Source organism: Austrofundulus limnaeus, unplaced genomic scaffold, assembly GCF_001266775.1.
Source record: "Austrofundulus limnaeus strain Quisiro unplaced genomic scaffold, Austrofundulus_limnaeus-1.0 Scaffold166, whole genome shotgun sequence".
NCBI lineage: Eukaryota > Metazoa > Chordata > Actinopteri > Cyprinodontiformes > Rivulidae > Austrofundulus > Austrofundulus limnaeus.
Window position 1 is genome coordinate 140,080 of NW_013952568.1, and position 21,397 is coordinate 161,476.

General features: G+C 40.6%; 2 protein-coding genes across 6 annotated transcripts in view; one reads left to right on the plus strand and one right to left on the minus strand.

Annotated features, from left to right (window-relative positions):
* Positions 1-2,211: 2,211 nt before the first annotated feature.
* selenom (selenoprotein M) lies at positions 2,212-4,938 on the plus strand. Its single transcript, XM_014017331.1, has 6 exons — positions 2,212-2,249; positions 2,324-2,553; positions 3,674-3,709; positions 3,809-3,843; positions 3,924-4,002; positions 4,232-4,938. Exons 2-6 carry the CDS (start codon positions 2,353-2,355, stop codon positions 4,454-4,456), a joined length of 576 nt encoding a protein of 191 aa, XP_013872785.1. The 5' UTR covers positions 2,212-2,249; positions 2,324-2,352; the 3' UTR covers positions 4,457-4,938.
* A 900-nt stretch (positions 4,939-5,838) lies between these two features.
* Positions 5,839-21,397, minus strand: part of smtnb (smoothelin b) — a 49,806-nt gene continuing 34,247 nt past the window's right edge. For 2 of the 5 annotated variants that reach the window (XM_014017324.1, XM_014017327.1), the window contains 11 exons: positions 19,727-19,800; positions 12,346-12,531; positions 12,082-12,157; positions 11,867-11,899; positions 10,930-11,109; positions 10,133-10,195; positions 9,979-10,051; positions 9,712-9,891; positions 9,489-9,615; positions 9,210-9,361; positions 5,839-6,492 (listed from right to left, as the gene is read on the minus strand). In XM_014017324.1, the coding sequence (XP_013872778.1) occupies positions 6,339-6,492; positions 9,210-9,361; positions 9,489-9,615; positions 9,712-9,891; positions 9,979-10,051; positions 10,133-10,195; positions 10,930-11,109; positions 11,867-11,899; positions 12,082-12,157; positions 12,346-12,531; positions 19,727-19,800 (1,298 nt within the window). In that variant the 3' untranslated portion in view covers positions 5,839-6,338. Of the gene's footprint in view, positions 6,493-7,971; positions 8,150-9,209; positions 9,362-9,488; positions 9,616-9,711; positions 9,892-9,978; positions 10,052-10,132; positions 10,196-10,929; positions 11,110-11,866; positions 11,900-12,081; positions 12,158-12,345; positions 12,532-19,726; positions 19,801-21,397 lie in introns of all 5 variants that reach the window. The other 3 variants (XM_014017325.1, XM_014017328.1, XM_014017326.1) reach the window with 3 other exon arrangements.

The window sequence follows — 21,397 nt, forward strand, 5'->3', positions numbered from 1 at the left end:
ACGTAAAGATCTTGCTTGAAGATATTACTTTGTGAGATAGAGCTGGTTCTTAATTTCATACAGTGATTCTTACAAAGGTCACCAGAGATAAGGGGTCATCAACAGTCCTGTTCCTCTCTGGGAACAAGTAAGTATTGATGAGCATGTTGCAGGAACAGGGATGTAAAGACAGGTGATGCATTTTTTTTGATCATGGGGACAATGCAGCAGGAACAGATCATAAGCAAAACAAACACACAAATTAATGGTGTTAGGACCCTAACTAACCAAGCTTGCCAACCACCGGCTGTGAGCCAAGTCCACCCTCACCGGAAACGAGTCCGACTTACTACCGGCAATGCGGACCAAGCTCTGAAACTGGTCGTACAGGGACCTAACAGCCCGTATCAATGGGCTTGGTACCYCATACTCCCGGAGTACCCCCCACAGGTGTCCCCAAGGGACAYGGTCGAATGCCTTCTCCAAGTCCACAAAACACATGTAGACCGGTTGGGCGAAATCCCACGCACCCTCCAGGACCCTGCTGAGGGTGTAGAGCTGRTCYGCTGTTCCAYGACCAGGACGAAAATCACACTGCTATCTGAGATTCGACTATCCRACGGACCCTCTTCTTCAGAACCCTCAATTAGACCTCACCAGGGAGGCTCAGAAGTGTGATCCCCCTATAGTTGGAACACACYCTGCGGTCCCCCTTTTTAAATAGGGGGACCAYCACCCMGGTCTGCMAAKCCAGGGGAACTGCCCCCAATGTCCACGTGATATTGTAGAGTCGCGTCAACCAATGCAACCCCACAACATCCAGAGCCTTAAGGAACKCAGGGCGAATCTCATCCACCCCCGGCGCCTTGCCACCGAGGAGCTTTTTAACCACCTCKGTGWCCTCRRTACCGGAGATTGGAGAGTCCCACCCAGGGTCCTCAGGCTCTGCTTCCTCATGGGAAGACATGTTGGTAGGATTGAGGAGATCCTCGAAGTATTCCGCCCACTGACCCACAACRTCCCGAGTTGAGATCAGCAGCACACCATCCCCACCATGAATAATGTTGGTGGTGATGTTACGATGTTTAAGTTTTTTCTTTGATTTAGAAGCTTAAAGATTGAAGAACGGTAAATCCTAAAAATCAGTTTGATCAATAGTTTATTTAAGGTCAGTCATTAGTACAAACATTTGATAAATAAGTCAATGTCATGGCAAAACTAATTAGACATGAAGGAAGACACAGATTTTTATTTATTTATTGCAAATGTGTCTGTAGGAGAAATCCCAGATATGAGACWGTTCCTATAATTAGAATATGCCTAATCTCAGATAGGACAGTGCTGTTTAAACAAAGCATATCAGAAAATGAGATAAGGCTGTTTGTTTCGTCTTTACTGGAAGGTCTTATAAATTAGAGAGTGCAGCATGACCCGAGATATGAATATTAACAAACGACAACTCTGTTACACTTAATAAAGTTTATCATTGAATCTTACTCATTTCCGACAATTGGATTGTGTCAAAAACATTGTTTTACTTATTCATCGTTTTATTTTGGTGTTTAATTTAAACAAAGCACAAGATTATGAAATTGACGTACGTGGACTTGAAATGATTATTGGGTGTCAGCCTTAACTTTTCAAAGTTGAAAATATTAAGTAGACTAAAAGGACAGCCTAATAATTTTACCACATTATTACGCGGTAGTTATTCAGTAGTTTTAAGTTTTTATTTAATCAAAGTAGCTACTATCATAGTTTATGCAAMGCAAACTTTCTCCCACTAATTTTGCATGTGTCAAAAATTTATCAACCTCATATTAGCAGAAAATAAAGAAATCCTGAGGTTAATGACACACCAAACGTGCAAAACATCAGGTTAGTTTATGACAGAAAAGCCTCAAGCAGCCAATCAGAGCCCCATTTTCCTCCTCTAAGCAATTGGGGGTCTCTGCGGACGAGTGGGCGTGTCACAAGGAAAGGCGATTCTAAAGCGACACACCTGATTTGACGGACTTTGTTAAAGGGACACACCTGACTGGAAAAGCAAAAAAAGGAGTGACACCGTACGGCACCACCTCATTGGACAAGAACAAAAGGGGCGTTACTGTACGGCACCACCTGATTGGACAAGAACAAAAGGGGCGTTACTGTACGGCACCACCTTTTCTAGAGACCCCTACTTGGGTCACATTTCTCCTGGTTAACCTTAGTGTTGGGGTCAGGGTCAGGCTGTAAATACATCAAGCAGGATCTAAGGAAACCGTCATGTAGGCGTCGTAGCCCACAGTGTTTATGCTTTTGACACACCCACTCTTGTGACACGCCTACTTTGATTCCGCAGATGACCCTCTTCTCTCTCTAAGACGTGGCATGAAGTCCGGAAGAAACACATCCGCTCCTCCTCCCCCTCCTCCTTTATCCTCACTCCTCCGCAGGTACCGGTTCGACAGACGGTCCGGCTGCTGGTTTGCAACGATGTGGCTGGTCGTGTTGGTCAGCTTGTTCCACTTCGGTTCGGCTTACGACGTGGACCCGAACAAACTGGAGGGCCTGGCGAGGGCGAGGGTGGAGGTACGCGAAGGGTTTCTTCTTCTTTATTATCCCTCTTCAGGATGAATTCATCACAAGAATATTTATTTAGAGCACGAGACGAGAGTTTGATCAGAGGTTGTCATTTATGTGAATGGATGAGCTTTTATTCGGCGCATGCRTGAACGATGTCTGCTGTAATAAACTGGATTCATATGATAAACAGCATGGAGATCACCAGACATAAGTCAGAGAAACAGTCACTTCCTGTTTTAGGGAAGAGGACAGGATGATTTTGTTTGTGTGTGGGCGCGTTTCTATCCGTTAGSAAAATATCTCACAAAATAATTGACTGATTTTTTTTAAAACTCACATATAATCACCGGATGTACCCCTACAACTGATTAACCTTTGCAGTCAACCTCATTCAAGATGGCCTCCACAGCCAGCTGACCTTAAAACATAAAATTAACAATAATTATAAACTTTTATTTGGTAATAACTGAGAATTATCCCCAGCACATTGCACAACAGTTTTGTCTGTTATTGCTGAAAACTTTGGCATCAAACCCTGTCTGTTAGCAAAATATCTCACAAACCAGTTGATGGATTTCATTAAAACTTACAGAAATTAATCACTGTATATACATCTATAACCAATTAATATTCAGAGCCAACACAGTTCAAGATGGCTGCCACAGCCAGTCTCAATTACTCGTCACATAAATGGCTATAATTCTGTTTTTACAGCCACTGAGCTAAATTTGATATTGTAGTAGCTGAGAGTCATTTACATTTCACAAGATCTCACAAAGTTTGACCAAGATGTTTGCTTTAGACCTTTATTAATGTTGGAAGGAGTCTGTGAATACTGTGGGCAAACAAACATTTTTACCCCAGGGTGTCACCAAGTTCAGCATRTCTGACAAAAGGTATAATGTGATGCTGTTGCTGCATTAGTCACACCTTTTATACCTGTGGCTCAGCTCAGGTATCTGAAATAAAAGGTCTGATGTTCCTCCCAGAGGGCCAGCTGAATCTGTGCTTTGTGCTAAAAGCTGTGACACAGATCTTGGCTGAGGAGGTTTTAGGAAGAAACAAAATCTGATTACTAAGGAGTCTTGTTGTTTGTAGTCATTTCTTCTGATTGTTCTCGTTGCAGTCCTGTGGTGGATGACAGCTGAACAGACTCAGAGAGGTAAGTTACCCTGTTACATAATCATCTGGGGCAAAACGGACAAAACACTGAGATCCAGTGTCAAAATCAGACTGAATTTGAATCTTAATCTGTCTGCAGGTCAAAGCCTTTGTGGTCCAGGACATTCCTCTTTAGTATCCTTTTGATTTTGAATCCGAGGATGGCTTTTTACTCTTTCGCTCCTTTTAAAATTCCTTGACCGCCTTCCCTGCAGCCATAACCTGGTGATGAAGCACATTCCTGGAGCTGACCCCGAGCTTGTCCTCCTGAACCATTACTATGAAGAACTAGATGTAAGAGCTGTTCATTTATGTATTTATTTATGAACTCGTTTCTGTTTGTGTCTGCGTTGCCAAAACATTTTGTGCACCGGAGGGATTTTAATAAAACTTTCAGAAATTTATTATTTTAATGTGTGGTTATAACTAACTGATTCAACTTTTGGAGTCAGCCGCGGAGTGTAATAACACATCCTGTTCTGATAAGGTCAAAACGGAGCGATAACGTGTTCTCCCTTCGCAGCGGATCGCCCTGACTGACATGACCCGCTCTGAAATCAACGAGCTGCTGGGGAAGCTGGGTTTTTACAAGAAAGCTCAAGAAGACGACGAGGTCCCGGAAGAGTTCCGCTTCTCTCCGGCCAAAGACAGCCCGTTCAAAGATGAGCCCACATCCAAACGCTCCGTCTCCGACACAGAGAACACCTCCTCTGGGCCTGAGGCGCAAGTCCAGCACACTGACCTATAACCTTGAAGGACGGCTAAAAATAAACTTTGGCCCACAACCAGCTGATTAATACTGCTGCTGTTTGTGTCTCACAACAAGATTATAGATTAATTTGTGGAAGTAGAAGGGAAATCGTAGTAATCTCCATAATGTGAACCACTTCTTGTCAGTACAGGTCATTTTTAGACTGTTTTTCTACAACAAAGGCTCAAAGTTTTATTGTATTCATGTTCCATAATGTGTAGTTTGTCTTCGGTACTGTATACCCACCTTCTTTGAGTTCTTGTGTGTCTGATTGCTCCTTTCCTGCTGTGAAACTGAATGAAGCTTCAGGCTAAAAATCTGACTGGTCTGTGGCTGATGCTGCTTGTTCTGGTGGGTTGGACTGATGCACACACACAAACTCAAGTGGGAAAAAATTATTAAAACAAATCTGTAATCCCTGCTGTGTTTCATGTTTCGGAGTATGAATGATTTTGATATAAAGTAATCTTCCAAYACAGGTTCATTTCTCAAACTGGTTTAATTAGGTCATATTTAGCTGTGGTGCACAGAAAACATGAAAAGCACAATGTGTTTAAGCTCTTATATACACACACACAAACACACTGCTTYTGTGGAGGGTTTTGTTTTTCACTTGCAAGCAGTTTGAGTAACTTTAAAACAATTCCTCAAGTCTACCAAAAAATAAAAACATTCTAAGTAACAAGTTTCTTTAAAATGAACTTGGAACAATTTCAAACATCTCAATTAGAACAATTTTACAAGTCAAATAAAAATATCTTTTTTATCTTGGCTTCATGTTAAATGATCAGTTTCTTTTGTGATTAATCATGTCCAAACTAAAAGCTGACAATTTAAAGCCTACAACAATAGCAAAATCTAAAAAAAAATAAAATAAAAATTTGTTACTCAAGCATAATAAGAGGCTCTTTGTGACATTGAAAGTCCTGTTAATCTGCTGCAGATATATTTTAGACAAATCACTTACAGACCAGCCAACAGTAGATAAAAACTGTGCAGGTCACTCTCATTAAACTCAACTGTTGTAATTTATAAAATGACAGTAAAATGTTCTCAGTAGATCAGGAAGTTAAATTATTTAGGCCCTGACTACAGTGACAGTGTGAAATCTACTTAAATATTCAAGGAAGAATATCCCTGTGCTCCTGTATAAAAAAACTATGCTTATAGATTTAGATAAATGTTAAAAAAAAGCAATAACTTAATATTTCAAGGAACCAGAGTTTGGTTTAAAATGAGGGGGAAAGTACCAGAATAAAAAGCAAATCATGCATTTGAGTAAATGTTTCCGTTTCAGTGGAATTACCAACCTAGGTGCAGACAACTTTGAAAGACTTGGAAAACAAATCAGTATAAATACATAATATTTCAAGGAACCAGAGTTTGGTTTAAAATGAGGGGGAAAGTACCAGAATAAAAAGCAAATCATGCATTTGAGTAAATGTTTCCGTTTCAGTGGAATTACCAACCTAGGTGCAGACAACTTTGAAAGACTTGGAAAAAAAATCAATATAAATACATTAAAATGGGAAATATAAATATATTTCTCTTTTTTAAGAGGGTGGTGTAAGTAAATGACTGCCACATGTTTAGATCAGTATGAAGCCAAAACCAATATAAATGTTAAAATTTTTGTAGGCCCTAAAATATACGTGTCCTCTCTTCCTGTAAAAGAGGTAGACTTTGTTGGACATGGTTAGGTCCAGAAGAAACATWAAAAAAACACTGCCAACATATATATTCAGTACAATGACACACGCACACAAACTTAATCCCTAACTCGTCCATCAGAGATGTGCAACTCTTTGAGCCGGCCTCTCAGGTGGTCTTCTGGTGTCGGAGGAGGAGGAGTCCAGTCTGAGTGAACTCAGTTCACAGGTCAGAGGTCACAGGGGCGACCCATGGACATCTCATATCTTCGCAGGTGGTTAACCAGAGACTGGACGTAGGTGAAAACACATTTGGAGTCTGGTTTGTTGCCCATGATCATCATGTCCTCCACCTCCAGCAGAGGCATGCAGTTAGCGTGGGTCCTGCAGGACAACAGGACAGGGTGAGCTAAACACAAAAGACTGAGGAGAAAAGTGGATAATTTAGATTTCCATCATAAACTCTGTTGGGATTATTTATAATCAAACATTCTTAAAGGGTGATTTTTTTAGTGATAACAAATTCTCAAATACAAAACTGCAGAAATCTTTTCTTATAAAGGAGTCAGACTTTCTTCAAAAAGCTTCTAAAGTCAAGGAATGGACCAGTGTTGTGTTGACATGACAGACAACTTAACAAAAACTTATTTTAAAATGAATCTTTAGGCAACTTGTGACCAAAAAATTTTCCATTTAGTTTTGGTGAATCAATGAAAAACACTAATAACAGTTTGACACGTAAAACTGCACTTTTTGCACTGATGATTATCAAAGAGCTGTTAGCTAAAAAAGGGTCATAAAGTTCAGATCAACTGAGAAATGATGCATCTCTCAGTTCCTGTGTTTCAGGGGTAGTTCTTGTTAAAGACAGGACTTTCAGATATTGTTCATATGCTGTAGAGAATTTAGTTCCTTTTTCTTTTATTAAACGCCTCTGGTGTTCCCTTATTTATCCATGTTACAGTCACAGCCTGTTTAAACTGAACCATTGAACAATTGATTAAGACCAAAGATCTCTGGCTTCTTGGGAGCAAAATATAAGTATTAAAGAAAGTTTAAAACACTCGTACAGCGTTATAGTTTTTAGGGAAATAAAGCTGATGGAAAAAATTCATCTTGGCTCTAGTTCTTTTTATATACACATGTTTTTATGTCTGTAAAAAAAACTCAACGGTTCTGTATAAATAACCTTCAGTTCAGTGTTTAAATCTGAGCTATGCAGTTAGTGACCACATGGTGGCATTGTCTCCACGACGTAAACCCTCCGACTCATCATGAAGTAAAATCCTGAGGGTGAAATCTCRTGTGAGAACGAAAATCGTGTCAGCGGCATGAAAAATGTTTTGTCATTTATGGAGCTACAGAGAACAGCTACTCTGTACTTTAAGCGCATTTAAAAGGTTTTACRAGATGAGAGCATAAACAGCTGTAATCTCACACATGATCAGCTTCTTTCTCTGCTTTGTTTCTTAACTCCTGTGTTTGAAACGCTGTGATCTGGCAGCTCCTTTTAAAGTGCTGAGCTGCACATGGTTCTGGCTCTCTGCCTGGTCATAGTCAGGCTGTGCAGATACACACACACACACACACACACACACACACACACACACACACACACACACACACACNCACACACACACACACACACACACACACACACACACACACACACACACACACACATAAATGTAGATATGTTTGGTGCTCTGGACCTCAGAAGCTTCAGATTAACATGAAAGATCAAAAACCCAAAAGCATCCTCTAAATGAGATTTAACCACATATTTAATTTGCTTCCTTCCTTCTCCATATCTCTCAGAACCAAAATGAGGTTCCTTCAGAAACCTCGTTCCCCCCATCTCACCATGGATTTAATATAAGGTGGGGCGTGACTCTAGGAGGAGTTTTTGGTTTTAACCAGGCCCTTCGTCACCAGACCCCTGTAGAACTCCTGCAGGTACGTGTACACACACTTCCAATCGGGCTCGCGCAGCTTCACCATGTCATCCACATCCAGCAGCTGGGGACAGTCCACTAGTTTCCTGTGTCCACACCCGAAGGGGAGGGCAGGATGAGGGGAGAGGAACAAAGGGAAGATCCACAAAGAGAGAAGGAGAGGACAGGAAAGACAGGAGGACAGAAGGGAACACGATAAAAGTGTGAGGTAAAAAAAAGGGGGGAGAGAGAGAGAGAAAAGCATACATAGCCGTGAGCAGCCAACAACAAAAACATCCAGTGAGAGAAGACAGAGACAAAAAAAAAGAGCAAACAAAAAAAGAAACATTACATTCAGTGTTCATAATAACATCCATGAGCTGACATGCTTCATGAACATCACAATACACACAATCTGTGGCGTACACACACACATGTATATATAGGACAAAACAAAACGTCAAATGAGCACCATGTGATGCAGATTCAACCTTTTTGTTTGTTGTTGTTTTTTTCAGCTAATTAACTTTTGATCACAACACTAAGACTTTAAATAAAAAACAACAACAATTYTACAATTAAGAGACAAAAATGAAAATCTCGGGGTGACTAAGAACACACTTGTGCACAGGACGGTGTGTGTTGGTGAGGATTTACAGTGCAGTGATGATGCAACATAAAAAGTGGACAGACTGGGTGCTGTGGTTTGGTGACAGATCCTCACTACGGCGTCTCCCATCAGTTGGAACGCGGTCCTCAWTGGAGAACGTGAAAAGCACATTTAAAAATAAACAATGAGGAAGAGGGCATGAAAGGAGAAAGGTGAAAGATGCGGCTTCAACCTTTGCTGATAAGAAGGGGTTTATTTGCTCACGTTTCTCTGGCTGAGAGCAGACAGAAGATGTTGGTATGTTTGTTTATGTCAGAGGATGAACAGAGAGAGGACATCTGAAAAGTTATTCAAGCAGCCTTAATGGGTGTTTTAATGATCTGGGAGACACTGAGGTATCTGCTGAGGAGACTTCAGTACTTCATCCTGTGTGACAAATTCTATTAGAGGTGTAAAGAAGAAAATAAAGCTTCTTTATCCTGTTTCTCGTATTGTTTCAACCAGGTTAACCACATCCACCTCAACACAGCTGCTGATGAAATGCTTAGCGTACTCACTCTGCAGCGTTGAAGGCCACCTCAAAGTTTTGCCTGCGATTGCTGGGGCTCAGGGAGTCGTAGTCAAAGGCGTCGGGGAAGAAGCTGTGCACCAGGGCACAAAACGCCATCCCATTGCTCCAGCTGGATGAGAAGTTCTGAATGTCCACGTGCTAAGGCAAACAGGTAGGCAGCGCCGGAGAAAAAAAACATTCTGCTTAATCTCAGACCTGGTYCAGCTGCAGCTTTATTGGTTTGTGTTAAAGACGAGTTAAGGATCGCCGCRGACGTCTGGCTCACCTCATATGAACGCGTCTTGGCACGACACCAGTCGAGCAGCATCTGCTTGATGGAGTTTGCGTTCGGTACGCCAAAGCTGGTCGAGCGCTGCACCTTGTTTACTTTGGCTACAGCCTGATTCCCAGGGCTAAAACGAAAGATCGTTTTTGTTTTGAATATTTACATGCTTTGACCTGTGCCTTTGCTTTTTTTGGTCACACAATGCTGCTTTGTTTATCCTCACCCCCCTCCCTCTTTTTCCAGCCGCTCTATCATGGCTTTGCGAGCCTGCATGGCCGACGTCTTTGGCAGAGTTTGAGCCCTCATCAGCTCCTTGCGCCTCTCTGCCTGCCGCCGCTCCGTGGCGGACAACCCGCTGCTGCTGCCGCTTCGAGACGACGTGTCGTCCTCTCGATCAAACACACTGAGACAAAGACAGGTGTGTTAAATTCATTTGTGTGTTAAAACAAGATGCTTTGAGTTATTATTATCCTGATGCTCCAAGACCCACCTGCCCACTTTTTTGCTTGTGTTAGAGGATGAGGAAGAGGTGAAGCTGTACGATTTCGACTGGACTGTTCCTCCTAAACAAAAATTAGTAAGTTATGCCCATTATTACTGCATGAGGTAGTAAAAGAATTCCAGCAGGTGACGTAAAAACTCACGATCTGTTTTCTGCACAAAACTGGTCTCTACAACAGTGCTACGGGTTGATTTGCTCCCATCATCTAAAAAAAACACACAAGTACATGTAAAATTAGTTAAATGCAACAGGACAGGGTGCATTTATTCAGATTTTATTGTTGACTTTAAGCTTTTTGGGTTTTATACTTATTAATAAAAACTTTAAAAGGGAGACATTTGCATTTAAATCATTTCTTTTCACATTTAAATCCTTCAGTTGGGGTCCAGGTCTGAATTCCTCCTTACTGTAACTCCACAAGCCCCTCTTTCACCTCTTTTCTGAGGTTTGTCTCAGATCAACTCGTTTTGAGGCTGTCTCTTTAAATTCAAACAAGGCACTTCACACCCCRCCCCCCTCCAGCTTCTAGAGCRGTCTAGAATAGAGGGGTTTATGACTGTAGAGGTGCAGAAACTGTTTAATCTCCTTTTTTATAAATTAATGAAAAGCGAGGCAATATTGTAGTTGGTAAATCCAGACCTTATTTGGTAGTTCTGTCGCAAAAACATGACGTAATAGTTTAGAACATGTCATAGAAAATAGAGAAAACTGAACGGGTTGAAAAACATGACCCAAACAGAATATAAAGATATCTACGCAGCACCAGGAGAGACTAAATYAAACATTTCTGCACTCCTAGAGACTTCGTTCAAGCACACAACAAAATGTATTTAATGGCTAAAAACTTGATTTTGCATAATATGTGCCCTTTAATCGTGGTTGCTTGAGCTCTTCATACAGATTCAAATGAAGTGGAAAGAAGGATAAGAAAGAAACTACCAGACTGTGCAAAACGRTTTGTCTTGGTGACTTGGCTCAGGGTTGAACCATCTGCTGACTTCTCCASCTTCCTGATCACCACCTCTCCAGCTCCGGGCCCCGAGCGACCTGTCTGGGACAGCTTTTCTCTCTGCTGCCGCAGCTCCTGCATCCGAGTCTCGCGCTCTTTTTCCCTCTGGTCTGAGGTGGAAGACAAAGATACGACAGATGATGTCAGTGGAAAAAARGGAGGAGGAGGAGAATGAGAAGAGTTCCTAAACAAGCTGACAGCACCTCATCTGACTCCTGCAAAGGTGGATTAAAGAGGGGCTTCCAGATCAGAGAGCAATACATTTCACAAGTCTTTCCACAGTGCTGTTAAATTTCTCCAGAGCACAAAAAACACCCTCGGATGGGAGATTTAGCAGCTGTGCAAAAACTGTCAAATAACACGTCCTGCATAAATATCAAAGATCAAAGAGAGCAAAAGCACAGCAGAAGACTGCACCAAATTTAGAAAATATGGATACCTGCACTGGTGCTGTCAGCTTTACCTAAACTGGTATTTAAGCATTCTGTTGAGCGTTATTCTGAGGCACTTTTAGTGCTTTAAGTGTAATATTTAGGCTCATTTTATATCCCTTGCAGCAATCTATATGTTTTGTGTCACTGAGTGAAGAAGTTATTCACAGATATTCTGTAGCATAAGGAGAGTGAACAAGAGTTTCAGATTATTGAGTGTCAAAACCACACAATCTCCATCCAATTAGTGCTTTTTAAAACCAAACAATAGAGTGAGCACAGATACTTTACAAACCATGTAGGGGAACCTCAACACACAGGATTCATGCAAATTGACTAAACCATCCACTAAAACCAAACATTTAAAACTGTTCAAGCCCAACAACAACTCAGGCAAAAATAATTATCAATACACACAGCAGAGCACCTGCCCTACCCATTTCCTCTTGGGTACATCCCATCATGGCCTCTGATGGCAAAAGGGATAAAATTCAGTTCATAAAATGTGTGAAGAATCAAAAAAATTCAAGCCAAAGTGGTGATTTTTTTTACTGCAAATAAACTCTGATAAACTTTGATTTTTTAAAAWWAAAMMWKRAAMMARRAWTWWWAWTWWTYMRRAACAAAAGATGGGCTTTGGCATGCWGTTACCTCTCTTTTTCTTGCGCAAATCTCTCATGGCTGCACGAATCAACCTCCTCTCCTCAAAGTCTTTGGACTCATCAAGCTGCAAAAAAAAAAAGGAATAAAAGAGTTTAAAAACAATTAAAAGTGAGTTTTTGAAAAAAGCCAAAATGGCAAACAGCTTTAAAAACTGCCACACATGGCAGCATATTTTCCAAAGTCACACACTCTTTATGTTAAATCAAGCTGATTTAATATTTAAATCAAATCTCAAATGTAAATGTAAAGTACCATTTTGTCAAGAAGCTCTTCATCTTCAATCAAAGCAAGCTTTTCAGCTGTCAGTTTTCCAGAGCTCTCTGCAGGCTTGGTCTGAGAGCTGGATCCGTTGGGGATGGCTGAGACTTGATGTCTCACCTGCGCAGACTGTCCAACTGAAAACACCGGCTCAGAGGCAACGACGGGTTCAGTCTCCATCTACACAAAATATACAAATAACAAACATGGCATTTTCTACTTAATAAGCATGTGAGGATTTTGACCAAACACATCGCAGCCGTCAAAGCCCTGAATTTTGCCCAACTTCAAATGTTTTTGTGTACAAATAAGTGCCCTATTATTCCATTTCAACTCTGTTATGAAGCTGTGCCAGAGAGAGGGAGACAGAGAGGCAGAAAGCACATGAGTGGGAGAAACTCTGCCAGGGTACTGTTTGCTCAGCTCAGAGTGTGACTGAGTGTCTTGATAAYATCAGGCTCCTGCCAACCAACAGTTTATGTGACACTATCACCGTTGGACGGGAACGATGCTTTAATGTCATGCTTCCTGGCATGTCACCAGATGAGAGTGTGGGAACAGAACAAAGGTGAAGAAGTATATGACCAAAGGAACAAACATATTATAAGCATTATAAAAAAACTATTCTATGACAAAATGTTTTAAATAATAAAAAAGGTGTTTGTATCATTTAAGATTGCCTTGTTTAWTTGTGGACATTTTAAAAAAGCTCTTATTGGAAAAACATCAAGAACAAAACTAATTTCTGTCATATGTTCATATGGCACTGACCATCTCTGAGTACATCCTGTAGCTTTGGCTTTAACGCTTTTGTTATAACTAAATCCATGTTCAGATATAGCTCAACCAGCTGGGGCCAGCTCTCTACCCACAGCTGCTTCACACTCCGCTGGAGGCCCAGACCAGACCTCACCAGGGAGCAGCATTACACACCACAGCTACAGAGCTCTGCAATCAAAGGTGTTCCCAGTCTTAAAGGTTTTTCTGGACACAGAGTTTTGACCCCGTGGGACAGGCTGCACTGAGACGCCCTTGACCAATGAGGAATGTTTTGGGACACAACAAAGCCAAACAAGGGCTGTGGATCAACTAATGAGGGCGTGTTTGAGGGACTAGAAACTCCCAAATAACCCAAGTAATCAAGTCCCTTAAGGGTCAATGTGGGATGAAAAAGCACTTTTTAAATGTTTTCTTGGGGCARCGGGTCAGAAATCATCCTACCTTTTTACTTTGTCTTACTTTCTATATRCGCAATTCTGCAAACTTGATAAGGAGAACAACACTCATAATGAACAAAGATTGTCAGATAAGGTTAGACCTCTTTATCACATTTGAGAAATCAGTCGGTTCCATCGAATTAGTCAACAGGCAGAGGCTGGTGCCTTTACAGACTAAAAAAGATAAAAGATGGAATCAACAAGATGATGCAAATGCTCGATATCCCTAAAAAATGTAAACCACAGGATTCAGCAGATAGACATAAAACTGTGCATCAATTTCAGCYATTTAGGAGGAAGAAATTTAATCCAAATCCAGCTCTGAAAAACAAAACTTTGTGATTTTTGGGCTGACTGTGCAMACAATGACTGCCTGGATCAGCTGATTAATCTCCTGGGTGAAAATTAATAATCTTGACATTTTCTGGAGACTTTCTCTCACAACCTTTTTTTTAACAGAAACCCAATATAACAATTGTAGCAAACCTCTAAATTCCCCTCCACACTGATGTCCAGCTTCTCAACAGGACACAGAGACATGATTGCGAGCCAGGACAAGTTCAGGGGCATTAGAGGACTGGAATACCACATTAAATCCTCCACATCCATCACATCTGACTGACAGCTGAAGCCATCAAAMCTTCTTCATTTAAAATGTGAACATAATGAATGATTAAAACCAGATAAACACTAAGAGAGGTGACTGTGAGTCAACAGGAACACAATTAGAACAAAGACAGTACCACTGGTGCGGCAYGTAAAAGTCAAGGCCAGCTGATCCACAGGAACACTGGGACAAAAGACATTTCCATTGTTCAAATGGTTTATCTGATTTAAAACRGGTCACGGTGAGAAGGATTTACACAAAGGGGTACAGTGCTGCTGTTTGAAGAACTGTTTGTCGTCAGAGACGGAGCGGATAGGGAGCGATGGGTTGTAMAGTTTGGTGGGTGAGAGATCAGTGAAGGCTCTGACTTCTGAGGTGAGCTCTTAGAGGATGGRGCTGAAGCCTGGAGGATTGGTATTTTGTCTTCAGGTATGTTTGTCTGATGACGCAGTACCAGACTGGCTGCTGGTTCCTGGGGTGTGCAGGCCGAACTATCATGTGAAGCTTCAGGTGCAGTTTCTTCGTGTATGATTGTTGACGCATCATTGCGTAACGTTTTGGTTTCATTCAGAACTGCACAGCTTTCTTTGCTGCCGAGTTCTTCTAGTTTGGGGTCAGGTAGTCCCATCACCTGGAACAGGGTCTCCACTTGCCTTACCATCCTTTCCTGCTCAGTCCTTAGTTTCACGTTCTCCTCCTGCAGCCTGCTGATAGCCTCAAACAGAGGAGCCAGCTGAGCTGCTGCCTCCTCCAGACAGACATCCACTTCCTTCTCAAAGACCTGCAGGTCACTATGGATTTCCCTCACAGCACATTGCAACATTAAATCAAACTTTCTCATTAAATTCATCTTCATTTCCAACATCCTTCTGGGCAAGCAGATCACCGATCACCTCTTCCTCTTCCAGGCCAGATTCTGCACAAGTACTATCTGGAGTGCCCAAAGTCTCAGTGGRCTGTGAGGCTGGGAGGAAGTCCAGGCTCACCCCAGGTATATCCACATGAAAATAATACTTTCAGGAGTAAAAGTAGAGAATTGCAATGCTGTGGACTCTCTTAAAACCTATTCCCTCTGTCTTTTTCTGAMAGTCAGAGACAAAACATGTGCTTTATACCCTCAGCACATCACCCCTCTTCACAGGCAGGCAGCTGAAAGCCAATCAGTACGCAGGAACTAGGGCTGCACCGATTAGTTGAAATAATTGATGACGTCGATTATGTAAATTTGTCTATGCAGATTTTTTATTATCGATTCGCTGTATTACATAACCACCACGTGAATGTTCATGCAATTCCATTTTGGTACCTAAATGCATTATTGTGACCGTACTGGCATAAGAGTGGTGAGTTTTCCATGCTTGTCCTGAACGCAGCATCRCGCAAGAGCGTWATGACGTCAGCAGCCGCTGCTTCAGTTCAGTCTGAAGCTTGAAAACAAGCCTCGCAGCTCCTGGAGTAAAATTTACCGAACAGACCGCCTCTGAATTATCTGGTGGATTAATTATCTTGTGAACACGACGTTCACTTGCTCAAAGTAAATAAAGTACCGCCACTTTCTTTATTTCATCCACCATTAAACAGAGACCGGTGTTAGGTCGAGCCGCGTTCCCCCATCAGACGGTTCCCCCAGCGTCTCAAACAACAGAGGAGCTTCCCGACACACGTCTGACCTAAAGAGTACAAGCAGCCAACAAGTGTTGGACGTGTTCTGGATGTTCAAAACGTAGCTTAAATACCTTTTATTTATTTTAACTGTGTCCTCTTTTGTTTATTTGATTTAAACTTATTTGCTGTCCATGGACCTCCATCACACATTTTTCTAGTGGGGAAATGACATCAATAGAAATACGTGGAGCTGGATATTAATTTGTGTAATAAGACAAAACAGTCTTGTTGTTTTCAACAGTTTTCACCTTAAAGAAATAAGTTACACAACTGATGTTACAATACAAAGAGTTGGATGTTGTCTTGATATTTGTTAAATTTTATATATTGATAAATATGTTAAATAAAAAATAATAAATAAATGTTTATTATATGTTTATTATAGGTCTTCCGGAGAGTGACTTGAATTTTGCATGATTTAGTTCGTTAGATTGTTAACATCTTGCACTATATTTCTTTTAGTTGAATTTTATATGCTTTGGTTGAGATTTTATGTTGATGTTAAATCTCTTAAGCTTTTTTTGTTAAAGAATTGACTCTAGAGTGCATATTTTGTGTCCATGAAAAAACTATTACAGAAAATATTACAATATTAAAGAACTGTTCCTATTAATTTGATGAAAACATTTTAAATAACCAGTGCACTCACATCAGAATAACTTTTAGATTTGTTGATAGAATAATCGATTAATCGAAAAAATAATCATTAGATTAATCGATTAGAAAATAATCGTTTGGTACAGCACTAGCAAGAACAGACTGTTTCTCAGGCAGCCCCCACCCACTTATTTTCTAGGTGCACATGTGCGTTTGTCCCCCTGCCCTCCTATTATTCCACTGAGCCAGTCACGCTCTGGGAGGAAACAAGAGGGGGGAACAAATCAAAAAAACTCACCCCTCCGACTTCAACTTTTCTTTTTATTTAGGCCACGTCCTTCACACCTTGACTGGAAGGCAACGCGGGTTCAAGATGCTGCTCCAAACCAAGGCAGCCTTCAAATTCAGCRTCTCACTTCAATTAAAATTACTTTTAAAATCAAGGCAGGCGAGTCCAGGATGATCGCTCTGCAAAACAGTTACTGAAAGTAGACCTCCACCGGGGAGATCAGACCATGAAGGGCAAAATATTTAGAGCCGTGACAGATCAGGCTGAGTGCCCGGTGGTGATGAGCTGGGGGTTCAGTTCTGAGCAGGGCTCTTGGGAAGGACACCAGGACTTTTACAAACTTTTGATTTAAACTTATTGGCAATTTGGCAGAAGTCCAACTGCTGCTCAGAAGGAAAGTTCAAGAGCTGCTGTATTAAATTAGGAGCGCTGACAGAAGCCTGTGTATGCACATAATCCTGTTTGATGTTCAAGTACTTCTTTAAAAAGCATACTTCAGATTTCTAATCCTGGTGCCCCTCGTGCAGAGAAAGCAAGTGGCAAAGATAAATCTTTGATTCATGTATAAATAATGAATGCATTAAACGTGCAAACAGAGGATTAGACTGTGTTTTAGAAACTGACTAATATAACTAATATTTATATTCCTCAGAAATACATGAAGACAACACATCAATCATTTTAAATCAACATGACTAAGGCTCAGAGGAGAACATTTTAAAGGGCAGCAAGTTGTCTCTGACCTTAACAGGTTGGGAAAATAGCTCCCTGGAAAAAACACAGTCCCAAAGGAAAGTGCAGAGTGTGGAAACAAGGAAAATGGGTCATTCCCAAAGGAGGACACTGCTCTAACCTTACCCTGCACAACACAGAGAACAATCTGCCAATGMAGTAAAAAGAAATAAAAAGACTTTGTGGTACAGGCAACTTTCTGCATGAATGTAAAATGTACTTATGATTGTTRTAGAGGAGAGTCTCAGAGAGATACGACAATATAAATGTTCCCCACATGTATAATCCAGGCCATTCAAAAAAAATTACATAATATCAGTTAGAAGAACAAGCCCAGACATCAGATATTACAATTTCTCTGGGACACATATCAACTGGTTACATAACTAACCATGTCATAGATCAGCAGCATGTACACAATGAGGTCTTTGTCAATCTGTGGGACAGTCACAAACTGCGRTTAGATGTGTGTCCAGTTCATGCAGCTTGGATGTAATCTTAGACTCCACTAAAGACTAAATGGACCTTTGAAAAAATCTTGTCCATAATTCAATTTGACCTTTATTACATTTAACAAGAAACCACTTTGTTTCTGTTAACTTTGATTTAAAAAGACAATCCCCTGCAAACCAGTACCATCAGCATAAACATGTTTAATTGGGATTAAAAAAACAAATAAACTAATAAGTTAATGAAGGAAGATGTGAGCGATGAAGTTAGACCACCAAGGAGAAGTCCAGGACCACCCAAACGGATCAGAGTTTGACAGGAACCGTGCTGGCTGATAAACAATCAACACCACCAAGCAGGAAGAGTTTGGTCAAACTCATGTTACACTGCTTAAGATATCTGCACAGCTGCTGAAATAAAATATACAAAGAGTTTAAAAAAACCTCTCCTGCTCCCTGAACATCAGCTTTCACTAAACCAGGGAAAGCTAAAAAACAAGTAAGATCTGGATCTATGGGATCAAGTGGCCTTGTTTAAACCTTCAGTGTTGATGCTAACCATCTGATTGCTGAAATATAATCCCATTAGCAGAGTCATTTAGGCTCCAGCGAACAAGAAAATCTAATAGATGAAGTGCATTTAACAGCCTGCCTAAGAGACAAAAATAAAGTGGCATTTGTGATTTATCACAATTATGATGCAGCTGTTTTTATGATCTGTCAAATTTAAATGACACTGGGATCAAAGAATGATTCATTTGTATCAGATGATTTGAAACTGATGCATGCAGCAGAATAAAGTCTGAGCTGTGACGGTGGTTTTGCTTTGTTTTACAATGAAACATCATATTTAAATTTACCTATAACCTCTTGACACTGCGTTTAGCTTAAACTAAACATAATCCTGCTCAGTGCATTTGACAATAAAAATGGCTTTGTGTTCTAGTGCTTGTGTCTCAAAAGTACCGCAGTAATGGAGACTGTCTCATTCAAAACCTTTAAATCCACCATGCAGTCTTGTAATGCTTCTCACAGAGCTGCAGGGTAGAGTCCTCCCTTATTAACCAACTTCTTAATCCCATAACCAGATTACGGTCTGAATACACAATCATTTAAAGAGTAAACAGGACATTGCTTCATGCTTCCTCACTCTCTCAATCCCCTACTCCCCTTTCACGAGCCCACTTCCTTTCATGGAGGGGCAAAATGTTTAAAGAATGAGACAAATGGGAGATTTTTTTTAACCATAGAGGTCAAAGTGAGATAAGAGGGGATTTGCTTGTGTTTTCTGCTAATTTTCTCAACACACAGCAAATTGCACAAAKCGGAGTCTCTTTGCCCTCCAAGAAAAGCTCAGGCGATGAAGGATTTGTATCAGCACAATGGTGTAGTAATTACTCTGGGTAAAGACAGATAGGTGTGATTTAGAAAAACAACTCCCAGAAATAAATCAGTGTAGAGAGAAAACCCAAGAATACCCAGAACACCTCCCTTCTTCTCTCTGTCTGCTTAGCATACCCTACAAGGACAGATGTGACTGGCTACCCTCTCTGTGTTTGATAAACACTGTTCTTCCCTCCTCTTCCTCCTTTTCCCCACACTGTCCTGGCTTGCTTGCTTTTAAGCCCTTTATAGGTGATTGTTGAGATGCAGCAGAAACCTTAGTGGAATTCAACTCAGTTTATTGGGAAACAAAGTCCCGATCTTAAATTGAGAGTGAGCGGAATCTGATTTGTCTCAAACGCTTGGGACATGCTGCCAGGTTTCTGCGAAGCTTCAGGGACCTGTTCACAGAAATATTTTGAAATAAAGACTCTACCTTGATGGAGGGTCCAGAGGAGAAGCTAGATGAGGAGATCTTGAACGGCGATGCTCTAAGGCCGAGTGTCAACTCTGAAACACAYGCAGTGAAAATGGACATGAAACAAACACAACTTGAAATATTGCAAACAGGGAAATAACTATTCTGGTGCATGTAAATATGTGCGCATTTGCATCATCTTGCTTTATGCTGGGAGGAATGAGTCAGCTGAAAAAAAAACCTGTCAGTGTTCACAACACACATTTTATTAGTGATGCAACACAAGTGAGGAAATATAGATGACACATCTTTAAAGATAAACAACTCATTTTATTGGACTCCAAGAATTTTGCATTTTACTGCCTTCATCCAAACAAACGAACTCAAGTTCGACCATAAAACACAGAAGTGATGCACCTCAGCATGACACAGTGCACATTTAAAAGCCTTTATGGTGTTTTTTTTTTTTCGTGAAAGGGTTGGGGGGTGGTGTCAGAAAACCTGATRCATAATAAACAAATTTTACTCTGAACAAGACAAGCAGATGCCCAAAAAAGGAGCCCAGAACCATTAAAGCAAATTGGGCTGAAAACAAGGTCATGAAGAAAATCCCAGAGATTAACTGTACGAGGTGAAGAGGCTGGACTTAATCAGGTTTGGCTTTACGTTTTAAACAATCTGATCTGTATTTTGTTTTTTAGAACTGAAACTGCAGCTTTTAAATCTGAAGTGGTCAAACTGCATCTGTGATTGTTGTTCTTCAGTGGTGCTTGATTCATGTAATGAATGCATTTTGTGTATGCAGGTATAATTGTTTCTAAACTCCTAAAGAAAGTACGGCCATCTAATCTGTTCTGGTTGAACACTTTCTGTGGGTCTAGGAGTCATTGTTTTACACATTTAGTCACATTTATAAACATTAATACCAGTAAAGTACTTAACAGGACTACATTTTGTTATTTTATAATTTTTAGAGTAACTGCCTCAAATACTTATATTGCTTAATTACAAGCTTGGCAAATTTACATATTAAAAACAAAAAGACTGTTTGCTCATTTTTCTTTTGCTGAGGTGGAAACATTTTGAGGAACACATTGCATGTATTGCTTTTTTCACTATAGTTGYAGATGACATTTCTGTTTTCTAATTAACTTATATAATTAAAAGACAAATTTAAAAAATATTCCACAGTTATTGAGAATAACAAAAAATATTGWTATTGTATTATTATTAGTATTAATCACCTTTCTTAAAAGGAGACCAATTATGGGTCCTAGAAATGTTTATGGTATGTCTGTGGGCTATCCAGACCATGTTCATTCAATTTAATGCACAAAATAATTCTCAGATAATAAAATTTCCCATTTTCTAGTTCTGCCTGCTCTGACCTCCGTTCAGAAGAGCTGTTTATGTTAATGAGCTCTGTTGGTAACGCCCTCCAAAAATCTGTTGACATTAACTCCGCCCTCCAAAGCCAGCGTTTACGTTAGCATGGCTAATAATAGCAGAAGCTCCGTTGTACAACCATATGAAAGACCCAGAGGCAGAGTCGTGGTCGCAGCTTCCTTTTTTTTCTCTCCCTCCTCTGCTCTGCGCTCACTCTGCATGCTGTTACCAGAGCAGGGAGCAGCAGYGGTCAAAATACCTCAGAAACTCAAACAAATAGGCTTTAACAAGGCTTTAATAAGC